Source organism: Schistocerca gregaria, chromosome X (assembly GCF_023897955.1).
Source record: "Schistocerca gregaria isolate iqSchGreg1 chromosome X, iqSchGreg1.2, whole genome shotgun sequence".
Lineage (NCBI taxonomy): Eukaryota > Metazoa > Arthropoda > Insecta > Orthoptera > Acrididae > Schistocerca > Schistocerca gregaria.
The window spans coordinates 297,533,326-297,551,925 of record NC_064931.1 but is presented as its reverse complement, the minus strand read 5'-3'; the positions used below and the strand labels follow the sequence as shown (position 1 = coordinate 297,551,925).

Sequence of the window (18,600 nt, the reverse complement as noted above, 5' to 3'; positions counted from 1 at the left end):
TACCGCTCCAATAGCCACAATTCTATCAAAATGGTGAATATAAACATGTACAAAGACTCTGAAAAGACGGGTCAGAATTTTTCGACACAAGGGGATAAATGTCTTTGGAAAAGGTACATCTGAAATAAAAAATATACATCTGCACTTATGTTCTGTAATTCTTTACAACACAACACAATACAATAAATGGACATACGCAAATATTTAACTTAACCGCATAGGTAATTTATCTAGTCCATTCCCAATTCAGTGGCATTTTGTCTTTTATAATTGTAACATGTTTAAATACTCTGACAATCTAAGTACTTAGTGCAACTGTTAATCAAAAATTCATATTTACACTTCAATCACTATGACTTATTTCCCTACAAATACAGCAACTTTGTTTTAATTTGAGGTTATTTAGATAATGTCAATAATTACCTGTTGAAACAGGAAATAAAGTTTCATTGTTTATCTGTGACTCTACCCAGTCCATAAGGAGGCTAACATATTGTGGAGCAGGAAGAGGAGTTGGTTTCTTGTACTTTACACCATCTGCCCATAAATATTCAAATTTTGGTCCTCCTGACATAGTTGGACAGCTTTCTGGAGTGCAATACTCAGACACCGTACCATAAATTAAGTTGATACGATTGAAAAAATCAACAACTGAAACAAACAGAGAATAATTGAGACAAAGCGTGTGCGCGCGCGTGTACACACACACACACACACACACACACACACACACACACACACACAAAACCACCAATATATGTATAACAACGTTCTCTCCAAAATACAATGTGTGCTCCAAAAGTATAAAAGCACTACCTTTCCTGTGTAAAACTATGAAGCCCCACAAACTTTATCCAATGGAGATATGGTGTGGGAACATTCATGTACAGTTGTGAATTTTTTCCTCTAGGATAAAGTGTCAATTGCTGCCAGTACATCTGAGAGTGAGAACATACAGTGAGCAGTCCTTTGATCCCAGAACGTTGACAGAGAAAAACTGAGCAGTGATATTGCATCAAGTTTTCCCAAAAGCTTGGACAACACTCAAATGGAAAATATTCACAATATTCAAAAGGCTTTTGAGGATGACACTATGAGCAACTCACGGATAAAGGAGTGGTACAATCACCACTTCAAATATGGTCACACATCAGTGAACAGCAAACCACATTCAGGAAGACCTTCAACAAGCCAAAATTACTGTCATTTAGCAAGGGCTGACTTTAGTCATGGAAGACAATAGTATCACAGTATAAAAGCTTTTGAGCAAGATAGGGGTAAGCATTGGATAAGAACTTTCAATTTTCACTGGAGATTTGTGCACAAGAAGTGTGTCAGTGAAATTTGTACCAAAAATTGGTGCCAATGGAGCAGAAGGAACACCATCTGGAACTTGCACAGGACATTCTGGACAATATACACAGTATCCCCAACTTTATGAACAATAAGACTGCATGGATGAGACATAGGTTTATGGATACGACTCTGAAACCAAAATGAAGTCATCACAGTGACAACATCTAACATACTCAAGATCAAAACAAGCATGCCAGGTCCAGTCACATTGATTGTTTTCTTCAATTTTTATGGGATGGTGCATCACAATTATGCATCAAAAGGCCACAACTACCAGGAGGTCCTTCTTCACTTTTGTGATGCCATGCAGCATGAATGACTCGTCAGCTCTGTCATGGTAAAGGACCCATGCACTGAGCACATCTCATTCAGACTTTTCTCAGCAAACACAACATTTCAGTGGTTAGTCAGGCTTTCTACATTTACAACATGTCCTTATAAGACTTTTCACTATTTCTCAAGCAGAAAATTTGCCTGAAAGCAAAGCAATTTAGGTCAACATGCAGAATGTGATGACCCAGCTGATCAACATTCCTCAACACAAGATCCATAAGTACTTCAAACAATGTCAGGAGCTCTGGGAGAACTCCGCGCATTACCCAGGAGAATACTTTGAAGGGGATTACAATTCTGTACCAAATCAACAAATGTATTTCTGACAATCGAAGGTTTGATACTTTTTGAACACACTTCGTAGAAGCATAGCAAATCATTATATAATGGTAAACACTACTGAGGCACATAAAGGAGCTCTCGTGACACACATCAGTAACCGTTCCATAACCTGTAACTAGCAAGTGTTACTCTGAAGTCACAGTGTGGTTCCACCGCATTTCCTCCTCCTGAGTGCCTAATGGTACAAGTCACTGACAACAGATGTGATGGTGGTGCTGGTTGTGAGTGGGAGTCAATGGCATTCAACAGAGTAGTTATTAGTGTCATTACTAAGATGGACTACGCCACAAAAATGTGGCTAACTGATCTCTTTCAAAATAAATCTATTAGTCACATTCAAGCACCCTAACTAACAATTTTGGAAGGTCAGGCAGCACAAAATCTTAAAATACATACCAGATTCACCACATCATCAGCTAAAATAGAGATTATATCAACTGCTACAATGTTTGATGCCTTCTAACCATGACAGAAAACATTTCCTTTATATTGTCTTCATTAGACTGTGATTTAGAAACAATGATTGTTTACGGAATAAAAGACAAATTAAAAAAGTTATTTGTGTTAGCTACTTATTTTCTTTTGTAGCACATTTTGAGGGTGTTCCAGTGTAATGACAAGTGCCGGCACGAAGATGAAGAATGCAAGAGCAGAGAAGGCCGAGAGATGGTGTCAGCCAATAGCATAATGACTAGGAACACACCACAACAGCAGCGGCCTCTATCTGACTAGAATATAAGTGCCGCTCCTGCCGGCATCTGCCAGACAGTAGAAGACAGGCACTAGCAGACCCGGACTAGGAACCATGCATTAGTAAAGGAGGCACTAGAAGAGAGGCACTAGAACAGCCGTAACTTGTGATCCCTATGAACTTGTGTGAATTACTTGTATGGACATTGTATATAGCAAAGGACATTGATTATGTGCATGTTACCAATTGCTTGGACCCAAAGTTAAGTTTTGTCAATCTACCTTATTATAACAAAAACCATTCATGTGATTTGCTTGAATTGTTGTATAGCTATCTGAGAAAGCAGCATCCTTTAGGCACCCTATAAGAGACGAGTGGGCAGGACACCACAGATGGCTTACACCCTTATTTCAGGTGGATCAAGGCTTCCATTAGAATTTCTTGTCCTGTATGTAGCCAGTTGTCTGTTTTAACCAACATTTCCCTACAAGTAAGTTGTGTGTTAGCTGCCACAACATGGCAGAAATGGGACACACACTTCATCTATTCCACAAACCTAATGGCTGAGGACATTTCAGAATATTAAATAACACAAAGCTTGGGCATCCTTAACCATAACATGTGTACTTATACTGAAAAATTCTGTTGCCGGAAGTACTGAAACTCTTCAAAAATTTCTAAATACATTAGCAACGTTCGTATCCTTGATCAAAGCTGTATGTAGTACTTTTCTCCTCTATATACACATTTATATTTTCATGCAGTGTTTTCTTTATTAGTCTTAATTTAGAAAAATAGAAAGAAACAAATAGCAACTCAAAATCTCACTTCACTTATTTATTATATGAAGTTCAGTCACATTGCTTTTTCTTGACATAGTAACTTCTGAATAGAAAAATCAACATCTGTTCTGTTTCCTATTTTTAATGGTTTCTGCCACACACTGTGCCAGATATATCTCTGCTCTCCTTATATGTAAAGGTGATAATTTCAGTATCATACTTATCATTTGTGTATTCTGTCCATCCTTTGAACTTGGTGCAAGGACTTTTTCATGACTAAAATTTGTTCGACCTTCTACCCTTTTGGAGCTTTTGTTGCACTGGATTATCCTAATTTGGGATTTTAATTTCTCATCTCAGTTTTGTCAACTACCAGGTCTGAAGCAAGGACAAAACTGGGAAAAAAATTTTTAAAAAAAAGGCTGTAGCCTTTTCCTCCACACAAATCATCAAGCAATTTCTTCCATCATTTCACAATGTCAAATCTCTAAACCTTATAAACAGCGGAATTCCAGACAGTCTCGAATGACTCCAACAATATATGGAGGATGAGCAAAAATCATGCACATTGTCACATATTGAACTACAAATGCAAAACTTTTTTTCAGAATTACTAGGCCAAGAGAGAGAGCAACAACTGAACTTCATATATTGGAGAAAAGTGGTATCAGATTCTCAGTGTTTCTGCGCACCTTTAGAAAAAAGGAAGAAATAATGACAAAATGGCATAACTGGAGCATGTTGTTGCTCTCTATGCCACAGAGCCTCTTGCAAGCGAGATGACATTATGGGATAGCCTATACAACCAAATGTGATCAGTAACAGTTTTTACCTCTCCCCCCCTCTTTCAGTATTTGTATCATTCATCATGGCTAGATAGCAAGCTAAAAGAAAATTAAGAAATAAATGTATTGATTTATATACTTTTTAATTCTATTTATTTTTGTTTTAGTTCTTTAACACATTGACTGCCACGTTAATTAAATATAACTCACAGGAAGTGTTCTCTTCAGGCCACATGAAGTAAATACAACTCACGGACATTTTTCCATTTAAAGTTCCGTGGTGCAGTTGTAACTCACAGGAGCATGCTGTGACTTGGTGTTATAGTAGGTTATGGCTCCAGTAACAAATCAAGTTCAGGGCCTACAGTTTTCTAGAGCACAAGAGTAGTTATTGACATTTGAATTTGTGAGTTATATATAACTCACGTGGCTAAGTCATACTGGACTTTTCTTCTTTTTATTATTTATTTATTATTTAGTTTGACATATTACTTACACAGCAGATTGCAAATTACATAAAATTCTATTTACATTCTTCAACTCTAATTGCGGCAACAATGAAATTGAAAATTTGGGTCATTCCACTTTGTTTCTCTAACACCTGTATGCACTGTGCTTTATGAAAAAACACTCTATGCAAAAATATGAGTCACAATTCTTACATTTCCATGCAGTTTGTTTGCATTTCTTGACAGCTTGCTTTCATCCAAATTCATTCTTCATTTTTTCGTAGCACACTGTACAGCTACATCTGGCTACTCCCCTGTTCACAAGTGCATGATCTGCAGGTAACACTGTGGCTTTGGTGAGAGGTGTCTCAGGCTCATCGACATCTGTATGGAATAGTCTCATAGTCACTTCCTCTTTGAATTCTGTGATTGAGATGTTGTTGTTGATGATGATGATGATGTATCGGTAAATCACATGAGCACTTACTAGTGCTGACCCTGTCAGCAATTCAATTGCAAGTTCCTGTACCATTTCACACCCCACCTTAGACAATGTGAGTACGCCTACATTTGGCCAGAAAGATCTATAAAAGACTTTGATGGACTATAGTCAATTATCATTGTTAGCTTTTCCCCCTTCCTGGTTTGAACTACTTCTTCTTCTTCTCCTCCTCTATGAACAGTGCTCAGCATCAGAACATCCCTCTTATCTTTCCATTTCAGTACTACTTTATCTGTGGTACTTCCCTCTGCTTTGTGTTCCCCCTTCTTCAGTTTTGCCTGTACAACATCTTGGGGATTAAGTTTTCTGTTTTATCTTACAGTACCAAATAAATGTGTTGATTGTTCAAGAAGCTGGTGTGCTAGATGAACACTTCTGTAAAAATTATCTGTATATAAGATTCTCCTACCATTAGTAATCCTCTCCTACGGCTCATAACAACAGAAGTGCAAGAGAAACACCAGGATTTGCATGCTTCCCGCAGTAAACTTTCATATTCCAGGTGTAGCCACCCTTTAGATAAAGTTTGAACAATTTAATTCTGAATTTATAGTGCTTATTCTTTATATACTAAATGAAACTTAGTCTTACTCAAAATGGCACAAGTGTTTCATCAATGTAAACGTCTTTCTCCGGCACAACTACACTTTGAAATCTCTGCAGCAATTTATCAATAAGAGGTTGAATTTTGAATAAAGGGTTTCCCAATTGGCACTGGTTATCGGGAAAATGCCACATACGTATAAGCAGATCAAAACAACAGTGCAGCATAACATTTTTTACGTTGTTGTGATAGAGCATATTTCTTGACCAATAATTTGGAATCCTTGGCTTTACATTTAGTGACACCCTTAACAAAAATCCTAAAAATTGTTCAATTTCAGTTTTTCTGACATCAGTCCACGTTTTCAGTCATGAATTAACAGTTACTGAATGACTTTCTAAGACTTGTTTTGCATACTAACTAGTTTGTTGAGTCACATATTCTAAAATTACATCAGTTACAAAATATTTGAAGAAATCGTATGGTGTCTTGCCTTTGAGAGTTAGTGCAACAGAAGCATTTACACCAGAACTGGAATTAATAAATGTAAAGTTATTCATATTTTTACCCATAACTCGCCCCCAGACAATCTCATTAGAATTTGTTCTAAGTGTGACATCTTCATCTTCAGAAGTTTCTGATATTACACTTACTTCAATTGAGCCTGAATCAACTGCAGTAGTTATGGCACAACATGGTTAGACGTGCTTTGTTGCCTGGCTTTTACAGCTGTGATGTCTGGTTCTTTGACTGAATGTGGACTTAAAACTCTTCTTCCTATCTTCACTGACGTGAGTCCATCAGCAGACCTTCCGGTTTCGCTTCCAGTCTCCTCTGGTAAAAATTTGTCTGAGCTATCACTAAATAAAGACACAGATCTTCATCACTTATGTCCATAACTTCATCTAAAAGCTGCTGTACATGCCTTTGTTCATCTTCATAACTTCTATGAGAAATTTTCTTCTGCCACAGTATCACATTGTTATGGAGCAAACAACACTGAATAAAGACTGTAGCAACAATAAAGGAACTGTATACAAATAATCCTGTGGAATGAAAAACTGACAGGAGTACAAACCCAAAATTATTAGCAACATAGCAAATGACACACCTGGTACCTTTACACCGGGCCCATGTGAATCATATGCAACTCTCACAAAAAAATTTAAAAAGTTACTAAAATGCCATATTTTCACTTTATTTGCACTTAACAAGTTTACTTGGAGCAAACTAAAACACGATATTGAAAAAAAATAAATGGCCCAAGGGGTCAGTAACCCAACTATACCATGGCAGTCAATGTGTTAAAATGAACTGGTAAAAAGAATCACAAACCAAAATGCAGAAACTGATTTATGTCTCAGTTACACAAAACAGATGTAATATGAAAGTGAGAACACTGAAATTACACAGAAACACAAAACCTTTTGTTGTATGTACATTTCGTAAGTACTGTCTGATTGGTTGGTTGGCTGGCTTAAAAGAGAAGGGGGAAGGAACCAAACTATGTGGTTATTGGTTCCTTGTTCCTAATAAAAACAATGCCACAAGTGTCACAATAAAACAGATGAGACATATAACAAAATGGAAAGAAAGGAAAAACCCACAAGGACAAAGGAAAGGCAAGGAAACTCAAAAGGAACAAAAGAGGACAAGAAAACAGAGAGATGCCAGAAACAGAAGAGAGTAAATCAAGAAAGCAGATTACAGTGGCTGGCTGACCACAAGAATAAAAAGGAAAAGCCAGCCACTTTGCAATACATTAAAACCCCCACCCTAAAGGAACTAGGGTGGAGGACATAAAGGGACAAAGGGCATGTGATAAAACTTAGATCAAATGATAAAACCCACCCTCATGAATAAAACGTAAAACTAAATCAGCCAATGAGGCGCTGTCAGATAAAATTAGCGGCAACGAGTCCGGTAACCCAAGATTTCATCACTGGTCAGTCAAAGTGAGACAGTGCACCAGAATATGGGCCACTCTCAACTGGGCGCCGCACCGACACTGAGGCGGGTATTCATGGCGCAAGAGGTAACCGTGGGTCGCCCAAGCATGGCCAATGCGGAGCCAGCAGAGGATAACTGATTCCCTGCAAGAGGCCCACATATAAGACTTCCACACATTCATAGACTCCTTAATGACACACAATTTGTTGTGCATACTGTTATGCCATTCCATCTCCCAAAGGCGAAAAACCCTGCAGCGAATGTCAAAACGCAGGTCAGGTTCAGAGATGCCCATCTCCAGAAGCGGTTTCCACGTAGCCTGTTTGGCCAGACTGTCGGCAAGTTCGTTGCCTGGGATGCTGGCGTGTCCTGGGGTCCATACAACCACCACTGAGTGACGGGACTGGTCCAGGGCATAGATGGACTCCTGGATGGACGCCACCAAAGGATGGCAAGTGTAGCACTGGTCAATAGCTAGTAGGCTGCTCAAGGAATCAGTACACACAACAAACAATTCCTCGGGGCATGTACGGATGTGCTCAAGAGCACGAGATATAGCCACCAGATCGGAAGTGAAAACACTGCAGCCATCAGGCAAAGAATGCTGTTCAATATGTCCTCCAAGGACATACGAGAAGCTGATGTGAGCATCAGCCATCGAGCCATTGGTGTAAACCACTTCGTGGCCTTGGTACTTGTCAAGGATCGAGAGGAAGTGGCAGCAGAGAGTGCGGGGTTAACTGAGTCCTTAGGGCCATGTGGAAGTTACAGGTGAAGCTGCAGCCTAGGTGTACACCATGGAGGTTTACGTGAATGGGCCTCAAGTATAGGTGGTACAAGGACTCCAATTCAGAAAGAAGGGACCAGACACAAACTGCAACTGGAAGCCCTGACGTGGGCCTCCGATGTGGGAGATGAACCGCCATGGGTGGGAGAAGGAGACAGTGATTCGGACGCACAGGAGAACTATGAATGTGTGCTACGTAACTGGCCAGCAGTTCAGCGGTTGTGCACACCTAACCTGCAATGGAGGCACTCTGGCTTCCACAAGGACACTGGTCACCGGACTTGTCCTAAAAGCTCCTGCGACTAGTCGAATCTCGCAGTGGTGCACTGGGGCGAGTAAATGCAATGCTGAGGGTGCTGCCGAACCATAAACCACAATCCCGTAGTCAAGGCGTGATTGAACAAGGGCTCTGTAGAGCTGCAGCTGCGTAGAGCGATTTGCACCCCAGTTGGTGTTGCTCAGGCAGCGGAGGGTATTAAGGTGCTGCCAGCACTTCCGTTTAACCTGATGAAGGTGAGGAAGGCAAGTCAATTGGGCGTCGAAAACCAGTCCTAAAAATCGATATGTCTCCACTACAGTGAGTGGATCATCGTTAAGGTAAAGTTCTGGTTCTGGATGAGCGGAATGACGTCAACAGAAGTGCATAACACACAACATTGTGTCCGAAAACTGGAAACTCTAGGCTAGAGCCCATGACTGCACCTTGAGGATGCGTCCCTGTAAGCACCGCTCAGCAACACCAGTACTGGTGGAGCAGTATGAAACACGGAAGTCGTCTACGTACAGAGAAGGTGAGACGGATGGCCTTACAGCTGCTACTAGACCATTAACGGCCACTAAAAATAGAGACACACTCAATACAGAGCCCTGCAGGAACCTATTCTCCTGTATTTGGAGGGGGGGGGGGGGGGGGGAACTATGGGAGACACCAACTTGGACATGGGAAGTACGGAGTGACAGGAAATTCTAGATGAAATCTAGAGTTAGCCTCTGAGGCCCCATTCATATAATGTGACAAGGATTTGATGTCACCAGGTCATGTCATATGCTTTACGTAAGTCAAAAAAGATGGCAACCAGGTGTTGGCGTCTGGAAAAGGATGACTGAATGGCAGACTCGAGGGGGACAAGATTACCAGTGGTAGAGCAACCCTGGCAGAAGCCGCCCTGACATGGAGCCAATAGGCCACGTGACTCTAGGACCCAACCCAACCACCGACACACCACACATTCCAATAGCATACAAAGAAGGTTGGTGAAGCTGATGGGTCGATAGTTATCCACATGAAGTTGGCTTTTACAGGGTTTGAGCACCGGAATGATGGTGCTCTCCCGCCATTGCTATGGAAAAATGCCATCGCACCAGATCCAATAGAAGATGATGATGAGACATCCCTTGTAGTCAGATGAGAAATGTTTACTCTTCTGATTGTGGATTCGATCTGGTTCAGGAGCTGAGTTGGGGCAATGTGCAAGGGCACTCAGGAGCTCGCACTCTGTAAATGGGGCATTATAGGATTCACTGTGGCGTGTAGTAAACAAGAGGAATTTCCCATCCAGCTGCCGTTTGAGAGTGCGAAAGGCTGGGGGTAATTCTCTGACGCACAGACTCGAGAATATTGCTCAGCAATCACGTTTGCATTGGTAGATAACACGCCATTTATGTTACCACCAGGAACACCTGTTGGGGTCTGGCACCTGAAAACATGTTTGATCTCTGCCCAGACTTGGGAAGGTGACATATGGCACCCAGTGGTTGAAACATCTCTCTCCCAACACTCCTACTTCCGTCGTTTGATAAGTTGCTGAACGCGAGCACGGAGCTGTTTAAAGGCTATGAGGTGCTCCAGGCAAGGGTGCCACCTATGCCACTGTAGAGCTCGCTGATGCTCCTTAATTGCTTCAGTACCTTCCGGTGACAACCAAGGGACAGTCTTTCACCAGGGGGGTGGGGGTGGGGGGGGGGGGGGGGGGGGGGCACCCTGAAGAACGAGGGATCGTGTTTTCTGCTACAGAAAAGATTGTTGTATTCAGCTGCTCAACCATCACATCAGTGTTCCCATGTGGGTGAGATTCAATAGTGACAGCAGAGGTGAAAGTTTCCCAGTCCGCCTTGTTTAAAGCCCATGTGGGCAGGCATCCATGGACTTGATGCCGGGGCAGTGACAGGAAGATGGGGAAATGGTTATGACAACACAGGTCGCCATGTGCTCTCCAGTGTACAGATGGGAGAAGTCCTGGGCTGCATATTGATAAATCACTGGCCGAGTACCTACCATGAGCCACACTGAAATGTGTGGCAGCCCCAGTATTTAAGAGGCAGAAGTTGAACTGAGACAGTAAAGTTTCGACATCTCTGCCTTGGCCAGTAAGCACAGTGCTACCCCACAAGAGGTAATGGGTGTTAAAATCCACCAAAAGTAGGAAAAGTTTAGGGAGTTGATCGATCAGTGCAGTTAATACATTCAGGGATACTACACCATATGGACGAAGATTTACAATGCAGACAGTTATTTCCTACGTCGTCCTTATTCTGACAGCCACAGCTTCAAGTGGGGTTTGAAGGGGCAAATGTTCACTACAAACTGAATTTAGGACATAAACGCAAGCACCACCTGACACTCGATTATAGTCGCTACGGTTCCTGTAATACCACTTTTTGCCGAGCAGGGATCCGCATTGCTGGGAACCAGGTTTCCTAGAGGGCAATGCAGATAGCAGGTGTAAAGCTTAACAGTTGCTGTAGCTCAGCCAGGTGGTGGAAAAAACTGCCGCAATTCCACTGGAGGATGTCATCATGAGACTGGGAAGGCATGGAACATTCAATGAGGCAGTTTATGCCTCAGGGTCACCTGCTGGCACCGACTTTTTGACTGAGCAGTCTATATCCATTTTGTCTGAGGGTCCGACGAGATCTAAGTCCTCAGCGGACACCAGAATCTCCACCTCATCCACAGACACAGAGCTTGGAGGTAGCGGTGGCGTGGGTGCCACCGCAATTCACTTGGTCTTAGGGACCTTCTTTTTGGATTTCTCTCACTGTTCTTAGGTTTCCCTGGCTGGGAGGACTTCACTGATTCTGTCTCCAGGACTGAGGATGAGCGTAAAGCCCTGCAACCAGCTGCTTTTGGGCTCTTCATCCACCGTGGCAGGTGTCATCTTTCCCATTAGCAGAAACCTGGGAAGAGAGTGACCCAAGGGACCCCTTCCCAGCAAGAGCAGCCAAAGAAGTTGTACGCTTCTCCGGCTTAGAATGGGGGACCGACGTCCCCGATGGTTGGGAGGGTGTTGCTCCTGAAGCAGGTGGTGCAGGAGCAACAGGGTGGGAAGTGCCCCCCCCCCCCCCCCCCCACCTTCAAGGGGGCAGGTGTAGTCTTCTGGCTCTGGGAGGTGACTGGGGTTGGTGGGGCTGATGGGGCTAGAACAGTTGTAGAGGCGGCGTAAGACGATGTCATGCGTACAGGATGTAGGCGTTCAAATTTCCTCTTAGCCTCAGTGTAGGTCAGTTGGTCCAGGGTATTGATTTTCCTTTCTTTCTGGAGAATCCTGCAGTCTGGCAAGAAAGGAGAATGGTGTTCTCCACAGATGGGAGGCTGGGCACATGGAGTATTGGGATGTGATGGGCGTCCGCAATCTCGACATGTGGGAAGATATATGACCAAACTTCCAACATTTAAAGCACCACATTGGGAGAGGGATATAGGGTTTTACATCACAGCAGTAGACCATCACCTTGACCTTGTCGGGTAATGTATCGCCTTCGAAGGCCAAGATGAAGGCACCTGTGGAAATGTGATTTTCCCTCCAACCCTGGTGGACATGCCGAATGAAATGTACACCTCATCATTCTAAATTGGTGTGCACCTCATTGTTGAACTGCAAACGAAGCTCCCTGTGAAGTATGATACCCTGGACCATATTTAAGCTCTTATGGGGCATGATGGTTAGAGAAATATCCCTCAGCTTGTCACAAGTGAGTAAAGCCTGTGACTTGGCAGAGGATGCTGTTTTGATCAAGACTGACCCAGATCTTATTTTGGACAAGCCATCCACCTATTCAAACTTGTCCTCTAAATGCTCAACAAAAAACTGAGGCTTCATCGTCTTGAAAGATGCCCCATCAGCTCTCTAACATACAAGGTACCGTGGCAAATAAGAGCTGCTGCCATCATTAGCCTGATGTTCCTCCCATGGTGTGGCCAGAGAAGGGAACGATTTGGGGTCGTACTTCTGTGCATTGAATTGAGCCCGTGAACGCTTAGAGACTGCTGGTGTTTGACCACCAGCAAGAGATAATGTACTACGCTTCATCGTGAGTCATCCACCCTGATGCCACCCACTCCAACCAGGCGCCCTCTTCACGGGTGACGCCCAGCCTCAGCAAGAGCCCCAGGAAGACAAGCATCTACACCTTGGCATACGTGGGGAGTTAACAGTGCAGGCATCAGCAGTGTGATCCCTGTGTGGTCAGGGGGGCTACAACCAACAGGGTACATGGCAGCCCCACCACAACAGACTGGCTACCGTGCTGAGTATCAGGTGCACCCAAGCAAACAAGTCGATTGTCATCGTCAGTGCATAAAACGATACTGCACAGCTGATGGAAAAATACGCACCCGGGACGGTGACCTTGCCCAACAGTTGAAGAATGGGCAGAAGTGCAGATCCACACCAACAAATTATTTGATAGGTCTCAGCACATGATGGACACGAAGCACCATCACAAGGGCCGAAACTTGTGGGACTCCTTTTAGTTGCCTATTACGACAGGCAGGAGTACCTCGGGCCTATTCTGACTCCCGGACCCGCAGCGAGGTGCTGTCTAACTGTGTGTGTGTGTGTGTGTGTGTGTGTGTGTGTGTGTGTGTGTGTGTGTGGAAGGGGCAACTTTGACACTTCAAAGAAAGGATTAGTGAACATAATCCATCGTGTCTGTGCCCCCTGTGTGTAGAACCACTGGCATTTTGTATTTCCTTTTATGCTAGAAATCTTTTCCTCATATATTTTACATTTCAACATTGCCTCATAAAAAGTAGAGTATGATCTGGTGATCTAGCTTGTCAAGGAACAAAGTATCCATAATTAATATGTTTTGAAGAAAAGAATTTGTTCAAATGACATATAGTGTTGAGATGACAAACACTCCACACCAGATCCAGATATTAACGCTGCATTTCATGTTGATGCCCTATGTGTACGATGTGAGGCTTTACTTCTGCCCACTGATGCCTGTATATAAGATACTGATCACTTTTTTTGCATTAATAAGAATGGCACACTATAACACAAACACTACTGAGTTTGCAACAACCAGAACAGACAACAATATTTCATTGTGTTTTGGATAAACACTGATTAACGCAACTATTTTCACTGAGGGTACTGGTTGTTGGGTTTACTAACATTAGTGTATTGTTTGTACTCCCAGTCACTCATTTTCCCAGCCATGTGACATTTTTCATTGCAGCCTTGTGATGTTGGATAACATCATGTAGGAGAATATGAATTCGCACCAGGCAGTCCAGAATACAAACGCCATCTGCCACTTCATTTCTTAGACATTTTCTCTCTTTGGCAAGGTGATGCAATAGATAAAAGAACAAAATCCTTCCTCAAATTGACAGATACTATAGTGCATCTTTTACTCCCTGAATGGTTCGGTCTGCTGGAACCTTCCTCTATTTATTACTGAGTTCCAAGAAAATTGGATGACTATGGAAAGTTTGTAACTCTACACCACGTACAGTGAATTCTTATGGCACTTTAGTCTTAATAACAATGAAGGAATATTGTAAAGCACAAAACTGTCATTCATTACAATAACAATGTTCTTTTAAAATTCCAGTAAGTGAAAACAAAATCTAGTCCAGCATATATGATTTTATGTATCCAGTCACGATTAATACCACACAAGGTCTCATAAGCAGTGATGATGATTGCTATTTCAACAGGACTTAACAGTGTCATTACAGTTCCTCCTTTTCAAACAAATGCAGTAAAAATTGTAATTGAAATCAGAAAACGTAATGGTCTATTTCAGTGTCTAACCCTGTACTTGTAGCTAAACTCTGTTGTATTATTTAAATGAGGCATTTTAAAGAGAGGAAACCTTGGTACTTTCTAACATGGCAGTTTTTAGGGGAGGAGCTAAAAAAAAGAAAAATATTGAGGGAGCGGGGAGGGGGACAGTATGGAAGTGGCTCCTGCTGAATGCACCTAGGGCTAGTGCCGCAGGCAAAAGGTGAGCCCTTAGTGCCTATCCAACACAGAACACCAATGTAACAACATGCATAGTAAAATGGATCTCAATAGCATTGACATTGTTTTATCTAAAACATTGTGACAAATTTAGTATTTGTTAGAGCTACAAGGATTATTAGCTTAATAAATTAAGAACGTGGTTCACATGTCGAAAAGGGGACAAATTTAACTGTAGGCTACCTAAGACCTGTGATGCAGCAAGCGGCATTTCATCAAATTCCACAACCCTGAGACAAACATTAAACTATAAAAGGTGTTACATTGTTTTTTAGTACCTGCTTTACTTCGTAAAATGTACTATTTATTCTGAAGCTATCATCATCGTTGTGATTTTCGGGGGAAAGAGGGGGGAAGGGGGGTGAGGAAGAGGAAAAGCCAAAGTTTAGTTCTCATCTTCGATTGGCAAGATATGCGAGGGAAAAATTACGGTCTGTATGCCCCTATAAAAGCCATCCCTTACCTTGGGTTTACAGTTATTACATGGAGCACAAATTAGTGGCAACATTAGAATAATTCTGCAGTCAGCCACAAATGCCAGTTTTCTACTTTCTTAATAGAGTTTTGCGAAAAGAACATTGACTTTGCACCAGGGATTCATTCCCATTTCAGCTCACATAGCATCTCTGTACCAGTTTTGTGTTGGTTGAACCTACCAGTGACAAATCTAGTAGCATGCAACTGAATTGTTTCAATCTCTACCTTTAGCCCAACCTGGTGAGGGTCCCGAATACTTGGACCAATACAACAAGAATTCTGAAGCAGTCTCTTACAGATAAGCTACACTTCCCTAAAATCCTCCTGATATATTGACACCTTCCATTCGCTTTCCTTATCACTGCACTTACGTGACTGTTCCATTTCGTATCACTCTGCAACATTATGTCTGAATATTTAATTGATGTGACTGAGTCAAGCAGCATACCTCTAATGGCACATTTGGACACTATATGATTGTATTTTCTATTTACACGCGTTAACTTACATTTTTCTACATTTAGAGCATGCTGCCAGTCATTAACATCAAATACAAATTCTGTATCCTGCCACAGTAACCCAATGACAACACTTTCCCCATACACTACATCATCAGCAAACAGTCACACATTGCTATTCACACTATCTGTCAGAGTGTTTATGTATATAGAGAACAAGAGTTGGTCTATCACATTTCTCTTGGGCCCTCTTGACGGTACCCTTGTCTCCAATGAACAATCGCCGTGCAGGACAACATACTAGAGTCAATTACTTAAGAAGTCTTCGAGCCACCTGCAGATCTGAGACACTATTCTGCGTGCTCACACCTTCATTTATACCTGCGTCAAACTGCTTTCCATAAATCTAGGAATTACGAACACAGAAATGGCCTATTACCTTTCACAAACAGTTTGCAGGATATCATGCAAGAAAATGGCAAGCTCAGTTTCACACAAGCTATTTTTTCCTAAAATTGTACTGACACATGGATAAAAGCTTCTCTGTCGCGAGAAAATGTATTATATTCAAAGTGGTAGTATCCTCAAGACTCCTGCAGCATACTGATGTTAAGGATATGGGTATGTAATTTTGAGTGTTTTGTTCTACCCTTCTTATATATTGGAGTGTGCTGTTTTCTAGTCACTTGGGACTTTGCATTTGAGAAGAAATTTGCACTAAGTGCTAGTTAAGTAACAGGCCAATGCCAATGTATACTCTCTGCAAACCAAATTGTTATTCCATTCGAACCTGGCAACTTTTTTGCTTTCAACTCTTTCAGTTGCTTCTCAATGGCAGGGATGCCTATCTCTATGTCCTGTATAGAGTCGACAAGATGGTCATATTATGGTATGTCTACACACACTTCCTGCATGTATGTTATTTTAAACACAACATTTAAAATTGACAATTTTCTTTTTCTGTCTTCTATTGCCACAACAGACTGGTTGTCAAGTGACTTTATACAGGTTGTTGGCAACAGCTTTCACTGTCATGTGCATCTATGTAAAGATCTGAGCATGAAGCATACAACTTCCACTGTCATCTGACAGTGGAAGTTGTTGTTTGCTTCATGCACAGATCTTTACATAGATGCACAAATTTCTACTAACATTTGCCACTCAACATTTCTACATTCTTTTTTTAACAGAATGTGCAACAATCTGTTTCCTATGCATTTTCTGAATTTTGTTATGGTGGGTCTTTTCCATTCTTAATCCACTTATTCAGCACATTACTTCTCTAAAGTGCACTTTATAATCAGTTTCAACATGGTGCATAATTCCTCTCTTTCCACCATATTGAAACCAAATAGAATATCCATTCACTGTCAAAGAAGGATGCTAACAAATGTCTCTCTGTTCTTTCAAGCATAAAAGCTCTCCTATCCTCTTTGGCTGGTTTAGTTTTCTAAGTACCCATTATCGCTCGGATGACATCTGACACTGTCAGCAAGGTTACACCTCCCTGTAAGTAAAATGTCAACAATATTTCCATTGCATGTGTCTACACCACCTGTAATAAATTCACATACGCCTCAGTCTATACCCAGTAGGTTAAAGTCACCTCCAACTAATACTGTATGATTGGAGTACTTTCACACTACTGAGTATAGCTCAAGAATGAGTCTGAGGTAGAAAATAGGAATGGTGTAATTGGAACTATGGTAGTGTCTCTGACAGCTGGCAGCACTGTAGCCAGCTTTTGTCTACTAAGAGCAAATGGCTGCAAGTGAAAACAGTGATCTATGCAACATCCTATTACATGACTGGTTATGGTAGATGTGCAAAGCACCTGTGCCAAGCCAATTTCAACTGTCAGTGATCTTCTCTCTTCAAGTGTAGTGAAGGAGAGAGACAGGCCTGTATGAAACTGACATGAAAGGAATAGTGAATGACTGCTCCTTACAAGTCATTCCTCGGTCCTACCGTTCAGTTTAACGAACCATTCCATTGGATCAGTTACTTCGCAAATGACCCACCTTTAATGCCCAATTACCTCCAACCCTTATATTAGATATTTAACTGTGATGATGGGGATATCTATAGAGCTCCAAAGTCCATGAATGTTCACACAATTTTCACCCACTAGTGATCCCAAACATTCAGTTTCTAAATTGTGCTGATCAGAACGAAATTTTTCTACAAGTTGCACTCACCGATTGAATCATAAGTCAACGTGGTCAAATTTATATTAACTGAAGCATCACACTGTAGTTAGGATGTATAATATGACCTGGCAGAGATGAAGGTAGCTTTAATACGAAGCACGTTTTTTAAGTAAGTACCATCTTGCCACACCGCGGCCACAGCACTGCAGTCGGCGTTCTGCACATGCGCACTGGGTACCTACCTCTGTTGTGTACACACTGACGCCATTACAGTCTGATTCTTCCTTGTTTATGTTGTGTACACTGAGTGTTTAAGATGCCTCCGATAATCTTGAGTCCCGCCGACTGTGAAGTATGGGCTGTTATAAAATTTCTTAGTGCTAAAGGCATAAAAGCGATTGATATTCATCATGAGATCTGTGCAGTTTACAGAGAAAACATTATGAGTGATGGAATGGTAAGAAAGTGGGTGAGAGCATTTACAGATGGCCGCACAAATATGCACGATGAACAACGGAGTGGGTGTCCTTCGGTCGTTAATGACAGATTGGTGCAGGAAGTGGACAAGAAGGTGAGACAAAACAGACACTTTATGATTTCCTCCTTGCAGGATGACTTTCCTAATGTTGAAGAAACACCTGAGCGATCAGTGTCTTCAAGACCATGACGAAGTCAGAACAGTGGTGATGCAGTCGTTAAGGAGTCAGGCGGCAGACTTCTATGAGGAGGGTATTCAA

At 41.9% G+C, this 18,600-nt stretch overlaps 1 protein-coding gene across 2 annotated transcripts in view; it reads right to left on the bottom strand.

Annotated features, from left to right (window-relative positions):
* LOC126297854 (MOB kinase activator-like 3) overlaps positions 1-18,600 on the bottom strand; it is a 41,296-nt gene that overhangs the window by 10,957 nt on the left and 11,739 nt on the right. For both annotated transcript variants that reach the window (XM_049989120.1, XM_049989121.1), the window contains exons 3-4: positions 424-651; positions 4-119 (exon numbers count right to left, since the gene is read on the bottom strand). In XM_049989120.1, the coding sequence (XP_049845077.1) occupies positions 4-119; positions 424-651 (344 nt within the window). The remainder of the gene's footprint in view (positions 1-3; positions 120-423; positions 652-18,600) is intronic.